Source organism: Diaphorina citri, unplaced genomic scaffold (assembly GCF_000475195.1).
Source record: "Diaphorina citri unplaced genomic scaffold, Diaci psyllid genome assembly version 1.1 scaffold874, whole genome shotgun sequence".
Taxonomy (NCBI): domain Eukaryota; kingdom Metazoa; phylum Arthropoda; class Insecta; order Hemiptera; family Psyllidae; genus Diaphorina; species Diaphorina citri.
In genome coordinates, this window is record NW_007378306.1 from 96,916 (window position 1) to 112,497 (window position 15,582).

At 39.0% G+C, this 15,582-nt stretch overlaps 1 protein-coding gene across 1 annotated transcript; it reads right to left on the reverse strand.

Moving 5' to 3' along the window:
* Positions 1 to 23: 23 nt before the first annotated feature.
* Positions 24 to 8,697, reverse strand: LOC103512702 (nesprin-1-like). Its single transcript, XM_026826096.1, has 13 exons — positions 8,402 to 8,697; positions 7,078 to 7,165; positions 4,998 to 5,066; positions 4,028 to 4,295; positions 3,291 to 3,587; positions 2,985 to 3,123; positions 2,681 to 2,787; positions 2,414 to 2,636; positions 1,899 to 2,351; positions 1,511 to 1,695; positions 763 to 1,032; positions 65 to 440; positions 24 to 30 (listed from the first exon to the last, which is right to left on the reverse strand). The coding sequence occupies exons 1-13, from the start codon at positions 8,695 to 8,697 to the stop codon at positions 24 to 26; spliced, it is 2,778 nt and encodes a 925-aa protein (XP_026681897.1).
* Between the last annotated feature and the right edge of the window lie 6,885 nt (positions 8,698 to 15,582).

A 15,582-nucleotide genomic window follows, 5' to 3' on the forward strand; every position in this document is an offset into this window, starting at 1 on the left:
ATGAGATCTGCAGCAGCCACTTCTCAGCGTCTTGCACAGCGTTCTGGTAGCTACTGTACTGAGCGATCTCCGAATCACATCCTGGAGAAGTTTCTCATGATGTTGAATTTGTTCGAGTGTCTGCTGTCTATTGTTGATGTAGAGGGAGTTGTGTGCCATCAGTTGGAATGAGATCTGCAGCAGCCACTTCTCAGCGTCTTGCACAGCGTTCTGGTAGCTACTGTACTGAGCGATCTCCGAGGAGAGGTCGCTATGTTTAGCGTCCCATGCAGACTTGACAGCGGCCCAGCGAGTCTCCAGATCAGATACTTTGGGTACGATAGAGGAGTCCCATTCGGAAAGTTGCTGAGCTTCTTTCTGAATTGGCTTCAGGTCATCTTTCTTCTTTTCAATGTCGTCGACAATGTGTTTGGAACGCTCGAGCAATGTCTTCATATCACCTGAAATGAAAAGTAATGGAAGGAAGAGGCACTCAGATCACAACAGTAATCCAGTTTACTTCTAATGTTATCTAACCATTGCAAAGTATTCTGTGAGTGATTCTCCCATTCCAGTTCATCATTTACGTATTGCTGCCACTTGGTATTCAAATCTTGGTAATGGAAATAAATATTAATTAATAAAATAAAATATGGACTTGATGTATTTTCATCAGTATCTCCGGTTTGCATTTGTGAATAATATGACTAGGAAGTTCTTGCTAAACATTCGAGTCATTAATGTATATCTGAAGCTCCGATTTGTAGTCTCTTCAGTTCTTACCTATTTCAGTAAACACAGGGCTGGGTTCATTAAGCTTATTCTCAACACCGCTGAGCCACATATTGAATCTATTATACAAATCATCCAGTTCATTCCAGCGCGCTATGTATGATTTAAGCTGAGTGCTAGTAGATTTGAGATCTCTATTGAGACGATCCCAGCTATCTCTCAGAACAGTCATGGCTTCACGCAGACTATCTTGTTGGTCGGATGGAGTTGTGTCGAGAGCTTTGGTGAACGTGTCTTGTAAAACGGACATGAGGTGTTGGCCTGAAACAATCGGAGTGTAGATTTTATCGTTGCGGAATCAAAGAGAGGACAGGGTAGGAGAAAGCCATCCGTTCCAAGAACAAACCTTATCTTCTAGAACAAACTTTGCCAAACCAGCGACTTGGATCTTATGCCTAGGTATACAGAAGTAGGTACTTGTAAGTTACATTGTTCACTTTTACCCCAGCTATTATCTCTACAAACTCACCTTCAGGTATTCTCTCTGCTCCAAGAACAAACCTTATCTGTCTAGAACAAACTTTGCCAAACCAGCTACTTGGATCTTATGCCTAGGCGTGCTACTTTCCAAGCTAGCTAGGCTAGCTCACAGAGAGGGTTTTAGCAAGTAGAGCTTTAGGGGGATGACTATCTACATAAAGAGATGAGATAGTCTTTTTTGATATGACTGTATACAGAAGTAGGTACTTGTAAGTTACATTGTTCACTTTTACCCCAGCTATTATCTCTACAAACTCACCTTCAGGTATTCTCTCTGCCACCATATTGACAGTGTCCAGTCTCTCCTTCAGTACATTCTTGCTACCATTACCAGCACACTCTTGTACAGTAGCATGAGCTTTGTGTAACCAAGCTTCCACTTCTTCTTTCTTTGCGAGGAATTCCGTCTGATCGGACAGGTTTTTCTCAACCTGGCTGACAAGTCTGAAAAGAAAGCGAAAGAGCGATTTATAGTTGTTGGTGATTTGAGCCTATATAGTTTATAATTTTTTACAAGACTTCCTTTTCCATTTTCAATTTTGAAAAGTGTGAACTATACACTCTTCTGAAACTTCCCATTTAATTTGATTTATTCACCGCAGATGGTATTTCAAAAAAGGACATTAGACAGATAGTTAGGAACTTACCCTTGCACAGATGTCACTAGAGCTGCATATAATGCCTGAAGTCTCAAAGTTTCCTCTCTGATGGGACTATGAGCTGCCAATTCCATCAGAGCTTCACACTTGTCATTCAGTGTTTCCATGTCAGAGTTATGGCTGATTACTTCCTGTAGTAAAGCCTTGTACTTCTCTAGATCATCTAGGTTAGTACAATCACCGATATCTTTCTCAGCTTCAATCTTCTTCTGGAATCCTTCAATCCATTTCTCCAGAGTGTTCTTAGAGGAGAGGAAATCATTCCAGATTGACAGACACTTGGCATGATGTTTGTCAATAACTTGTAAAGTGTTCTGAAGATTGGTCCAATCCAAAGTAATCTGATTGATTTCTTGGTTGATGTTCTCCTTTCCTATTGGCCCAGTTGATTCCAGTACGTTGTTCTTCAAAGCAACAGTTTTGTGACCAATCCTTCCCAATCTTGTTGAGAGGAATCAATCTGTGCATGAATATTAGCACGACCACTCTCAATAGTTCCAGGCAGAACTTTTTCCCCCATATCACGGACAGATTTGATTCTCGGTTCCTCATTGGACAACTCTTTCTCCAGATTCTTTAGTCTCTCTAGATTGCTATGCAGGGAAACTCGTTCCAATGTTAGATCTCCCCACATATTCACAGCGTTGTATGTAGCATCGATCCATTCCTGTGTGTCCAATACTGCCTTGGTGTAAGCTTGATGAATGCTGACAATGCCTTCATAAGCTTCCGTGAATTTCTGAAAAATGTAACAGATAAAGTTACAGCACACTCTTGTACAGTAGCATGAGCTTTGTGTAACCAAGCTTCCACTTCTTCTTTTTTGGCGAGGAATTCCGTCTGATCGGACAGGTTTTTCTCGACCTGGCTGACAAGTCTGAAAAGAAAGCGAAAGAGCGATTTATAGTTGTTGGTGATTTGAAAAGTATATAATTTTTTACAAGACTTCCTTTTCCATTTTCAATTTTGAAAAGTGTGAACTATACACTCTTCTGAAAGTTCCCATTTCATTTGATTTATTCACCACAGATGATATTTCAAAAAAGGACATTAGACAGATAGTTAGGAACTTACCCTTGCACAGATGTCACTAGAGCTGCATATAATGCCTGAAGTCTCAAAGTTTCTTCTCTGATGGGACTATGAGCTGCCAATTCCATCAAAGCTTCACACTTGTCATTCAGTGTTTCCATGTCAGAGTTATGGCTGATCACTTTAAAGTTATTCAAAACGTTATAATTTAAAAGGTCGTCACGATTTTAATAAGAGATTTTCTCCCTAAGTGTGATAAATGTTAACAGATATGACATTATCATGATCCTGTAAACTGGGGGTGTTTTAGACTACCTACACGGATAAAATAAAACCTTACCTGAGCACGCTTCAGAACGTTTCCATGGCGAGTAGTAATAGTAGCAAGTTGCTGTTTGGACTGCTCCGAGGGTTGATGCAAGGACTCTATCTTGTCCTTCAGCTGGAGTAGATCCTGCTGATGGGAGGTGGCATCCTGATAGATTGTCCTGTATACTTGGAGCTGAGCTTTCTTCTCGTCCAGAGTGGTTTTGAGTTCCATTTCATCGCCTAGTTTCTTCTCGGTGACTTTGAGCCAGTCTAGGAGAGTGGCTACGGATTCTTCATAGCCGCACCAGGAGGAGAGTTTACCTTTGAGTTCGCGTTCTGTGAAACGATGGAAATAAAAACTGTTAGTGTGCTTCTCAACAGTCTGGCTAGAGGACTCTAAACTGAGAGGATATCAGCCTGAAATTTTCCTTGATCAAGAAATAGCAACAAAGGTTGACTGCGAAGGGTATCCACTCAAAAAAAAAAAAAAAATCGTAGCCAAAACCAAATGTGAGCCCAAAACAATAACCCTACTACCCGATGCGATGGCTGATTGACAGAATGAGTACATAGTTTGTGTCGCTACTGGGATTTGAAGTGCAGTCCCCCGGTTGCAAGTACAATGCCTAAACCATGTTCTACTAATGAACAACACTCTTGTTGGATCAAAATCAACAAGAAGATATATAGAAATTCTTCAAACTGTTGAAAGAATAGGACATTTTACTTTTTTAGTATTAGCCGATATCGACAATATAAACTAAGTATACCCTTACCAGTGAGGCTGGACAATTTGTCCCACAACTGCTTCTGATCTTCTTGATACGCTTTCTGCAACTGCTGGAATTGCTGGAAGATATCGAGAGATTCCTCAAGCTGAGAGATGGTCTTCAGAATGCCATCGACGAGATCTTCATATCTCTTGTTGACACTGACGATGGCTTTCTCCAGGGCTTGGTCTTTGTTGATTTGGGGTAACGATTTGGACTTGTCCAGTAGTGACTCAATGATGCGCTTGTGAGAGAGAACTTCTTGTAGAGTTGTCTGGAAGAATAGGGAATTTTTTATTATGAGTTTGACAAGTAGTCTTGTTTACAAGAATGTTCTTCTTCTTTTACTACACATTTTCCTGATGTTATTTGGGGTCGGTGTTGCCCTCCTTTAGCCTACCCTTCCATATCATCCCATTAGTATATATTAAAGACAAAGAAAGCGCCCAATGGAGCAGTTGCATTTGGGTAAAATTTATGATTAAAAGGTCGATTTCTATGAAAAAAGTTGTGAAAAATCCAAATCTGAGGTCAAAACTCCGAAAAAATAACTGTAAAAGTTCAAAAATTCAAATTATATTTTCTGTCAGAGTCCTGAACTCTGACGTCAGACTTCAGGAAATGCGCAGAAACGTATGCGCACAAACATGAATTGCGCAGAAATGCATGCGCACAGACAGATTACTGTGTTACCTGCAAGGGAGCTTTGCTCGGTACATTCGATGTGACGTCATCGTGTACGGGAGCGTATGCCGTGACGTCAGAGTTCAAGATTTATCAGTATTTTTTAAATCGATTTATCTCGGGACTAGAAGTCGTAGAAGAAAAAGAAAAATTCCGTTGGTCCTCATTTTTCCTGCTCTATGACTTTGAAATCCAAGTAAGCGCAACTGGTCTATTAAGTATATCTTCAGTAAGTACAGCTCTCGTTCAATATTTTGTGTTGATCGATAAATCTCTATCAAGAAATTAATGCCCTAAAGAAGTCTTTGTCCAGTAGTGACTCAATGATGCGCTTGTGAGAGAGAACTTCTTGTAGAGTTGTCTGAAAGAATAGGGAATTTTGTATTATGAGTTTGACAAGTCTTGTTTACAAGAATGTTCTTCTTCTTTTACTACACATTTTCCTAATGTTATTTTGGGTCGGTGTTGCCCTCCTTTAGCCTACCCTTCCATATCATCCTATCAGTATTTTATATATTAAAAACAAAGCGCCCAATGGAGCAGTTGCATTTGGGTAAAATTTATGATTAAAAGGTCGATTTCTATGAAAAATGTTGTGAAAAATCAAAATCTGAGGTCAAAACTCCGAAAGAATAACTGTAAAAGGTCAAAAATTCAAATTTTATTTTCTGTCAGAGTCCTGAACTCTGACGTCAGACTTCAGGAAATGCGCAGAAACGTATGCACACAAACATGAATTGCGCAGAAATGCATGCGCACAGACAGATTACTGTGTTACCTGCGAGGGAGCTTTGCTCGGTACATTCGATGTGACGTCATCGTGTACGGGAGCGTATGCCGTGACGTCAAACTTCACGATTTACCGGTATTATTTAAATCGATTTATCTCGGTATCTAGAAGTCGTAGAAGATGGGGGTATTGTACCTACGGGGTGCAGACTTTACCTTCCGTTAATACTGGGGAAACGAACATCAGTGATACCCATGACTTGAAATTAAAATATTATACTTAATATTATAAATACCTGTAAGTATTACAACTTGAGATGGGATCCAGAGTCGATCGACAAGCCCACCTATATGGCCGAGTGGTCAAGAACACTGACTCTCGACCCGGAGGTGGTGGGTTCGCATCCCGGCCAGTGAGGAAATTTTCTAAATACACTTTATCCGTTCTTGTGGATAGATAGGCATGCATGTAAAAGAATGTTCCTTGAAGTAGTGCAAAAGCGGTTCCGAGATGCAATTTTTTCATTATTATTATTTTATTTTTTAAGAGTCGATCGACAACTTGTAGAAGCATTTCCAAGAGCTCATTACAAATTCTACCACATATTGCTTCGGAAGGTGAAAAATAGGAATTGACAGCATATTTTCTCCCTCCCCTACATACCTATGTGGGAAATAGGTAAAATGCTATGGAACCATGTTATGTGTAGGTGTGTAATATCAATTCAAAATGAAATGCATTAAACCTCTCTCTCTTTCTCTCTCTCTCTCTCTCTCTCTCTCTCTCTCTCTCTCTCTCAATCTATTTCTGTCCTCCTCTCACCTCCATACACTACGAGGAATCAGAAATTGCATTAGAAATCACGTTTGATAGGAAAGAAATAAAAGTTAGACAAGTGTGACAGAGTGCTGGAATAAATAAGAAGGAGAGAGAGAGAAATAGAGAGACTAAAAGAGAGATTGGGAGGGCGAAATAGAGAGAGAGGAAAGGGAGGGATAGATAGGAAAGAGAGAGAGAGAGAAGAAGAGGGAGAAATAGATTGAGAAAAAGGGAAAGATGGAGGTAGGAAAAGAGATATAAAGGGAAAGATAAGGAGGTAGAGATTGATAACTATTTTTTACAAGTTTGGCCATCAGCTACCTATAGACTCTATAGTTGTATTACATATTTTATACATTTATTGACATTGTATAATAGTATCAATATTATTTCTATTGGGCTCAAAAATGAAATACCTTCAGGATGAACGATCCTATCTGATTTCTTTCCCCCCAATAAATCACAGCACATCATTTGTCATTTTCCCTCTCTGTCTCCCCAGACACTTTAACCTGAGATGTCTTGACACGTCTCTCTCTCTCTCTCTCTCTCTCCATCTCTCGCTCGCTCAATCTCTCACTCACTTTCGAGCACTTACTAATGGTTTAGGAATGTTTCGGATACAATAAAATAGTCCTTGGTGAGATTAAACGCTGAAGTAATTATTAATGTTATTATATAAGGTTATAAGGTTTACTGAATCACCAGTCATACCTATTTTCGTATGAACACCCTGTAAGCATAAAATCCCTAATAATAAGAATGTTTTCCAGGGTTTCGCTGTCCTAACCGATTTTTCTTATCTATTCATGGGGACATGAACTCGATAGTTTTGACTCTCACCATTATTTATAGGAAAACCGGTTTTCTGTCCGCTGTCCAGAGTGTCCAGTCTAGGAATTTTCTTCGCCCTATTAGGAATAAGATAAAGGTTGGGGTGATCAGAGAAAGCCCTATACTCACATATCTCAAAATAGGGAAAATATACTCACATATCTCAAAATAGGGAAAATATACTCACATATCTCAAAATAGGGAAAATATACTCACATATCTCAAAACAGAGGCCTTTGTTTGAGGAGTTTTACCTCAATTATTTTTACAAACAAAGGAATCTTCCTTTCGCTATTTACTCACTTTCGAGCACTTACTAATGGTTTAGGAATGTTTCGGATACAATAAAATAGTCCTTGGTGAGATTAAACGCTGAAGTATAAGTTGATAATAAAATTATGTACCTTTTGGAGCATTAGAAAAAAGTAGGTATTTTACCTTAAAAACTAGAAAGGCCTCTCTGAGATCAGCCACTCACTATCAGGTTGACCTGATCAGGTCAGCCTGCCAGGTCTACCTGATATGGTGAGTGATGGTTGATCTAAAACATTAAATTCGATTGTTTGCTGTTGAGCCAGGGACTTGAACCAATGCCTAGGAGGGCGTGGGTTCAATCCCAGCCGAGGTGGATTTATTCGAGCAGTAGGTATAAATTATTTAGCAGTACGTCCTTTCGCCCCGCCAGCGAGTAGTTCAAACTTAGACACATTGTATTGTTTGAACGGTTGCGATTGTTCGCCTTCTTATCCCCCCCTACTAGTTTTTCCTCCGGTTTCTATTGTAGCTCTAATTTATTCATAACACATACCAGTGGCGTACCTATCCTTAGATTCCTTAGTAAGGTAAGTGTACCATTTATTCGCCCACCTAAAAAACGTACCATTTATTTGCCCACCTGTCCACATTTATTTTTCTAATTTTTGTTTTTATGACTACAATTTTTGAATAGCATTGGTTCGATAGCAGTCTTTAAGCCCTTTCTTTTGATGAAATCAATAGGTGCTGCGGTTGGCGGTATTTTGACTGCTTTTTGGCGTGTCTCGACCGCTTTTTGGCGGTTTTCAGCTACTTTGACTAAACTGTTAGAGATATTGTAAATGTTACAACAGAACACCCAAATAAGCACCATTCAATAGGATAAGGAAAGTCGTGTGATGTTCACACCAGATTTTTTGAGCAGTATAAAGAAGGATTATTGTTATTATTTAAAAGTTCCAGCCTATAAGTGCCAAAGATTCTCAACTAACAAGTACTAAAATTATCCATTAGACCATGTATTTTCGAAAGTGTCAGCTGTTACTAAAAAATCTCACCTATCTCTCAACGCTCGCAGCTGTTGTCGCACAACTTCCCGTCCTTTGGCTGCCGTGTCCAAATACAACTTCTCTCCCGACGAGGTCAAATAGGTCAACTTATGTCCCGCTTGATCCTTCTCGGTCAGCAACTTCTGCAGAAGACTGTTCTTAGCTTCTACATCCGTGGTGTTCTTTAGAGTATCCAGGTCTTTCTCGAGGCCGGTTAGCCAATCGTCTGTTTTGACATAGACGTCGTTGTACAGCTTGTGGTCATACACCAGACCTTGCCATCGGTTGATAACCTCTTTGCTCATCACGTGGAGTAGTTGATATCTGAAATCAACAATGGGTTTTGGATCATACACCAGACCTTGCCATCGGTTGATGACCTCTTTGCTCATCACGTGGAGTAGTTGATATCTGAAATCAAGAATGGAACATTTTGATGGAGGACTCGTTAACTTTGTGAAGTTCCATATGAATTGAAATAAAATAAAAAAATAATGACTATTCACCAACGAATCAAGAATGGGTTTTGGATTATGATGGAATGTGTACTATGTACCTACCTGTATAGTGCGTGCCTTGATGGCATAGTGGTCAAGGCACTCGCCTTATAAACAGGAGGACGCGGGTTCGATCCCAGCCAAGGCATGGAATATTAATTTCATGTATTTGAGAATTTGATAATGGAGCACAAAGGGTTAGGTGGTAGAGAAGGACTCCGGCGTTACCTCGCCTAGTGGTTACCCTTCACTCAAGAGTCTATTATAATTACTTATTGTATTAATAAATAGTCGATCCCGATTCAAAATGGCGGCGCTTTAAAGTCATGCCTCTTACGCCGCGCTGATACCGTACATCGTACAAAGTACGAGTCTACTACTAGTTATTACTAAAATTCTCATTACCTGTTACTAATCTGAGAAATCAGAGGCTTGATCCTATCAACACCGCTCTGATGGAGAAGACAATGGGACCTATCCATAAACCCATCCACATCTTTCTCCTTGGCTTCAATGTGAGCTCTCTGCTCTGTAAACTTCTCCAGTTGTGCGTTCGGTTTAAATTCAATCAGAGGAAGGAATGTATATTAGGTATGATATTCCGTACAAAACTTACCTTGGCATTAGTCTTGAGGTTATGATAGCGAGATACGGCCTGGGATAGTTTGTCCAAGACGTGAGGTTTAGTACCGAGTGACTTCTCTTGTAGTACCTTCACTTCATTTGCCTTGTTATTGGACGTGGTTGGCGATCATCATAGATTCATGGCTAATGTGGACTTGGTTTGTTGTTCTTCGCTAACCTTCTGCTGAGCTCTTATTGAACCATATCGAGTTTTCCAATAATCATTGAAGCTTTTGCCAAAAAGAAGTGCCTTCTTTTCTATACTTACCTATTTTGTAAACCGTAGCACGAACAGCGAAATACCGCCACCAAATTTTTGGCACCGCTACTGGAATCACCTGGGTTCTAACAGTCCTTTGACTTTATCGCCTGTAGACATCAGTGCAACCTACCTATGTCTACTATGTTCTTATAACAGGTAAAAAAATGTTAAGTATGAATAGTTAGTTAGGTATTAGCTATGTTTACTTAAGTATTTAATATTAATGAGAACACAAAACACTTAATTAAAAAAAAAAAAAAACTCGTCTGGTGCTTTATTATTATTTTTATTTATTAAATAAATATTAAATATTGATTAGATGGAGACAATCGGAACACTTGTCCAAAGTCAGCTGCAAAGACAGCATGTCAATGCATCAGTTGCCAGTGTTGTTAGCTTGGTTTTCGGTATTGGTAAAGGTAGGACCATCGGCTTTAATAAACGCCCTTGGTCACTGCGACCTGGTTAGATCTTTTGTGACATTAACGTTGACATGTTAGCTTGGTTGGTAGCGCATCCTCCTTGTTCAGGCCGCGGGTTCGATTCCCGTCCGGGGCTGATTTTATTCTGAATAAAATTGATAATGCACCAGTTCAAGATGGATCACTGAAGTTAAGCAACGTGGTTTCTTATGGTATCCGGACCGGTGACCACCTGGGCGATCGCCTAGATGCGGCTTTTCTCAGTCTGTCCACAAGTTTGGGCTTTAATCTTGAAATTTTTTGACGTTCCTTCAATGTCTTAAAAATTCTCTGATCCCTTAAAAAATATTGATATCATTTTTTTTTTTTGTTTTGTTTTTTATTAACTCGAACTTTACTTCTGAGTAGAGTAAAGAATATGAGGGGCTCTAAGTGATTCTCATTTATGTCAAGAAAACTGAGCCCTGATATTTATTACTGTTTATCCTACACTCTACTGTAAAAAAAAAAATCCTATATTTTCCAGGGTTTCTCAAAGTGTGCACCGCGGTGCCCTTTGTCAACATATAAATGAGGATTTATTCTTAATTTGAGATAATAGGGGGGAGGGGGGTGAATTAGTAACGTCCCTCCGCCCCACCCCAGCTGACATATGGGTTAGGCATTGTAGGCGCACCGCACAACTTTGAACGGTCATTTAGGGTACCGCGGTCCAAAAAGTTCGAGAACCCCTGCCCTAAAAGTCCTAAAACCTATCCTTTTTGCTTCCTCTCCTTTGTCAGCCTCCTTATTTTTCTCCTTCTCCCTTACTTCTACTTCACCCCTTCTCTTATTTCTTCCTCTCCTTCTCTCTTTCTTTATCAACTTCTTCTCTTGATGAAAAATTAGAATAATAAAAGGCTCTTGTCCGGCTGGCTAAACAAAATCAAAAGGGCCCCCTGTCTTTTTTGTCTACTTTTACATTTATTGGAGAGGTCATTTATTTGGACATGATGCACTTGTTGGAAAAATAAACTGTGCAACACAGTATACATACAGGGTGTTGTTGGTTCTCGTTTGAACACATGAAAGAACAACGGACGAACGAGCAAACATAGGTACAAACAAAAGAATGAACAAACAAACAAGCGAACGGACGAAGTGAGTTCCTAGTTTTAACTCGAAGATATGTCCTTGGTTGGATTTGATTTGTCTGTCTGTTTCTTTATTAATAAGGTTATGAATATGTTTTACTACCTAAAGGATCTTTTGCTTATTAGATTTTTCTGGGCCAGTTGGAGAACCCTGTAGCCTGAAGGTGCCTCTTTTAGCTTGACCGGACCAATTTGGGACCCCATGGGATGCTTTGGTGAGCTCTAAAATGTAGTTTACTGAATCACCAGTAATACCTACCTATTTTCGTATGAACACCCTGTAAGCATAAAATCCCCAATTATAAGAATGTTTTCCAGGGTTCCGCTGTCTTAACCGATTTTTCTTATCTATTCATGGGGACATGAACCTGATAGTTTTGACTCTCACCATTATTTATAGGAAAACCGGTTTTTTGTCCGCTGTCCAGAGTGTCCAGTCTAGGAATTTTCTTCGCCCTATTAGGAAGAAGATAAAGGTTGGGGTGATCAGAGAAAGCCCTGTACTCACATATCTCAGAATAGGGAAAATATACTCACATATCTCAAAATAGGGAAAATATAGGTACTCACATATCTCAAAACAGAGGCCTTTGTTTGAGGAGTTTTACCTCAATTATTTTTACAAACAAAGGAATCTTCCTTTCGCTATTTTCGTGGGCATAATGGTGCGGAATAGGAAAATGGAACATTATTGCCTGATGGCATTGTACCATTTCCCTATTTCCCATTATCGCCTGAAAATTTCTGAAAGTACGACTAAAGTAAAGCAGATACGTTTTATGTCAATCTTATTTTATTTTAATTAAGTACCTACCTAACTTTAGGTAAAGTACGTACCTAGGTAAGTGTTTGATAAATTGAGAACTGGCATTGTAGTTAGGTATTCGTAAACCATAGCTAGGTAGGTCCTATTAACATAGTATACCTATGTAGGTACCTATGTATATTTGTAATTGGTAAATATGTACCTTTATAGGTATATTGATAATAACATCATCAATGGGGGGTCCCCATCTCTTTTTATCCAAAAGAAAAAGGAAAGAGAAGGAGAGAGAGAGAGAGAGAGAGAGAGAGAGAGAGAGAGAGAGAGAGAGAGAGAGAGAGAGAGAGAGAGAGTTTCAGAATTCACCCAAGGTGTCACATCATCTTTTTCAGTTTGACGTTTTACAGAGCTACATTTTTGGTAAATATCTTGAAATTTCTGGACAATGGCTTTATACAGTTCTTCTGGATCTGGGTCTTCCATTTCTAAAAGTTCGTCCCATTTACACTCTGCAAGTTCTTTGTTGATTTTATTTGTGTTTAGTGTTTCCACATAACGAACTTTAGGAACGTTCCTTTGGGCAATAAGTTCTGGATGAAAGATTTGAAGGGCAACAAAATAATGGTCCGAGAGTTTTGTTTTGATAACTGAAGAGGAGATCTGGTATTTGTACTTGAGTTTTAGATTGATATGATCGATACAGGTTGTAGTGGTTTTGCCTGCCAATACTTCTTCCCTTGTGACGCTTCTTATTGTGTTTAAGAACTCATTACTATACAAGGTGTTTAAATAACTCGTGCTGGTAGCATTCTTCTTCAGGGTACAAATATTAACATCACCCAGTATAACTATATTGTCTGATCTTTTTGTAGCATTGTTCAGCCACCATTGTATATCTTCAAGAAATAAGTTGATATTGTTATCAGGAGGACGATAGATTGTCAAAATTGTAAACTCGGTTTTTTTCTTGACATTGATCAATTTAAAGTTTAGACTCTCTGTCGCATCAAATCTGTACAAAATAGGTTGTACTACATAATCATCTTTATAGTATACGATAATACCACCTCCTTTTTTATTCTTTCTACTCTCAATCAGTTGTTTATAGTTCTTAATTTTATAAACTGATGCCTCTTCTTCACTAACATCAACTTCAGTTAAAACGATTAGGTCAATCTTGTGGATTACATCTCTGAGTTCCAATAGTAAACTGTCCCAATGTTTCCTTAGGCTTCTCATGTTCACATGTATACATGTTAACATATTCTTATTTCTCAGATTTTCGTTCCAATCTTTAAAACAATCATAATCTTTTGTCTCAAACTTTGTGTTCTTCACTTTTGCTATCAGATATTGATTAGAATTCATAATTAAATAGATAAAAATTTGGTTCTACTCATTATATGTATAACTAGAACTTCAGTTTAGATTTTTGACAAGTCCTCCAGACATGATAAGCGGATAATTTTCGCACCTTGTTGTTTTTTCAGTAAAATCTGACCGTGCTTTACCCAGAGGAACTCATAATTTTTATCCTGTTTTATCTTTTTTGCCTCAAAGAACACCTTTTTCAGATAGGGCGTCAAATATTCATTGACAAAGATTGGTTGTGGCGGGTTTCGGTTCAAGATTCCGGTGGTGTTCAATTTTTGTCTTTCCTTTTTTAATGTTTCCATGACTGCATTTCGAATTTCCTTGTTTTTGAACGTAACAACCAAGTTTTTCGTTTCCATTGGAGTTCTGTCAGGTTTGTACTTCTGCACTTTTTCAATTTGGTAGTCTCCTTTCTTAGCGATATTATGTACACTTGTTTTTTCAAAGAGTTTGTCCGTAAAATCGGAGTCCTCAACGTTGGTCGGTACGCTTGAAATTTCTACCTTACATTGGTTCCCCGCTTGCGCCATATCTTGTACCATTACTTCCAATGTTTTTACTCGTTTTCTAAGTTCCTGATTCTGGGTTTCCAATTTCTCCTGCTTCTTTTCCATGGTAATAATTTTCTGCTCTAAATTCTTGAACGATTTCGATAAATCGTCCACAGTACCCGACATAAAGTTGAGAGATTTCTCCACATCTTCCTTGAAAGCTTTAAATTTCCGATCCAGCAGAGCATCCATCTTGGATAAGGTAATGGTGTCATCCTTTTTTCTGCTTTCCTGGGTACCTCCGCCATCTGTCAAATTTCCACTCAAAGAATTAAACGATCCAGTCCGCTGAAGTAGGTAGTTACTCCTACCTCTGCACTCTCCGCACTTCCATTTTGCCTTACTCGGATTGGACATCGAGCGCCACGAAGCCTCGGACACCGTACTGCAACCGTAATGCAGCCCGCCTCCACAGACACCGCATACTACATGTCCGCCATCGAGAGGGAGGTCTCCACCACAGCTATTACATACAGACATGGCGACCACACAGTAAATCAATCAATAATATGATGCGAGTAATTAGTACTAATCCCACGGCTCCTCCCACTCACTTGAGTAATCTTGAAATTTGGGTAGACCTTGACCTGTACTACTATCTGGTGTTAACCTTGGTAGATTGTTGTGATTGCCACCTTAATCAGAGAGCTGATAACAAGGTTCGTTGATCTCGGATTTCCCCTCAATTTCAAGGCCAAATTTGAAAAAAAGACAATGGGATTTATGACGATAATCAGCTGTTAATGTTAAAATAAAAACAATGAAATTTTAATAAAAAATGAAAAGTTCCAAATTGGTTTTTTATAAATGTCTATATTTTCTTTACTTACTGCTGTACATTCAGGACAGTTCTTTACTAAAAAAGTTCATACAATTTTCTTCAAGAAAAACACAACTTGTTTACGTTTTATTCACTATTTACTTAGTTAGAAATATTTAAACACGGAGCAAATTTTCATCGACTGATCACTTCAACTAAAGGAGGGGAAAAAAAAAGAAGAAGAAGAGGAAAAAGAAAAAGACGGAGAAGAAGAAGAAGACGAAGAAGAAAAAGACGGAGACAAAGAAGAAGAAGAAGAAGACGAAGAAGAAGAAGACGGAGACAAAGAAGAAGAAGACGAAGAAGAAGAAGAAGAGGAAAAAGAAAAAGACGGAGAAGAAGAAGAAGAAGAAGACGAAGAAAAAGACGGAGACACCTATAATACACATACCTACAATAGGTACTCTATCCCCGAAATGCCCTAGGTATTGTGGGGGTTCTAACCTAATTCGCCCGCATTTTATTGAATTACACGGGGAGCTAACGGTATCATTTTATATCTAAATACTAAAGCTAATCTAATTTGCATTTACAACTTTACTTACTCGAGTTTGAATCCTGTGCCAGAAGGTTAATGTTAATACCTACTTCATGTAAGTTAAAGGGCGCCTTGTCTATCTTGCGGTGGTTTGGAATTTAATTTATGCTCAACCAGGGCCTTCCTTAGGGCTTAGGGGGTAGGTACAGGGCCGTATCCAGGATTTTGCCGAGAGGGGGGGGGTCTAAACACTAATGGAGGGGGGG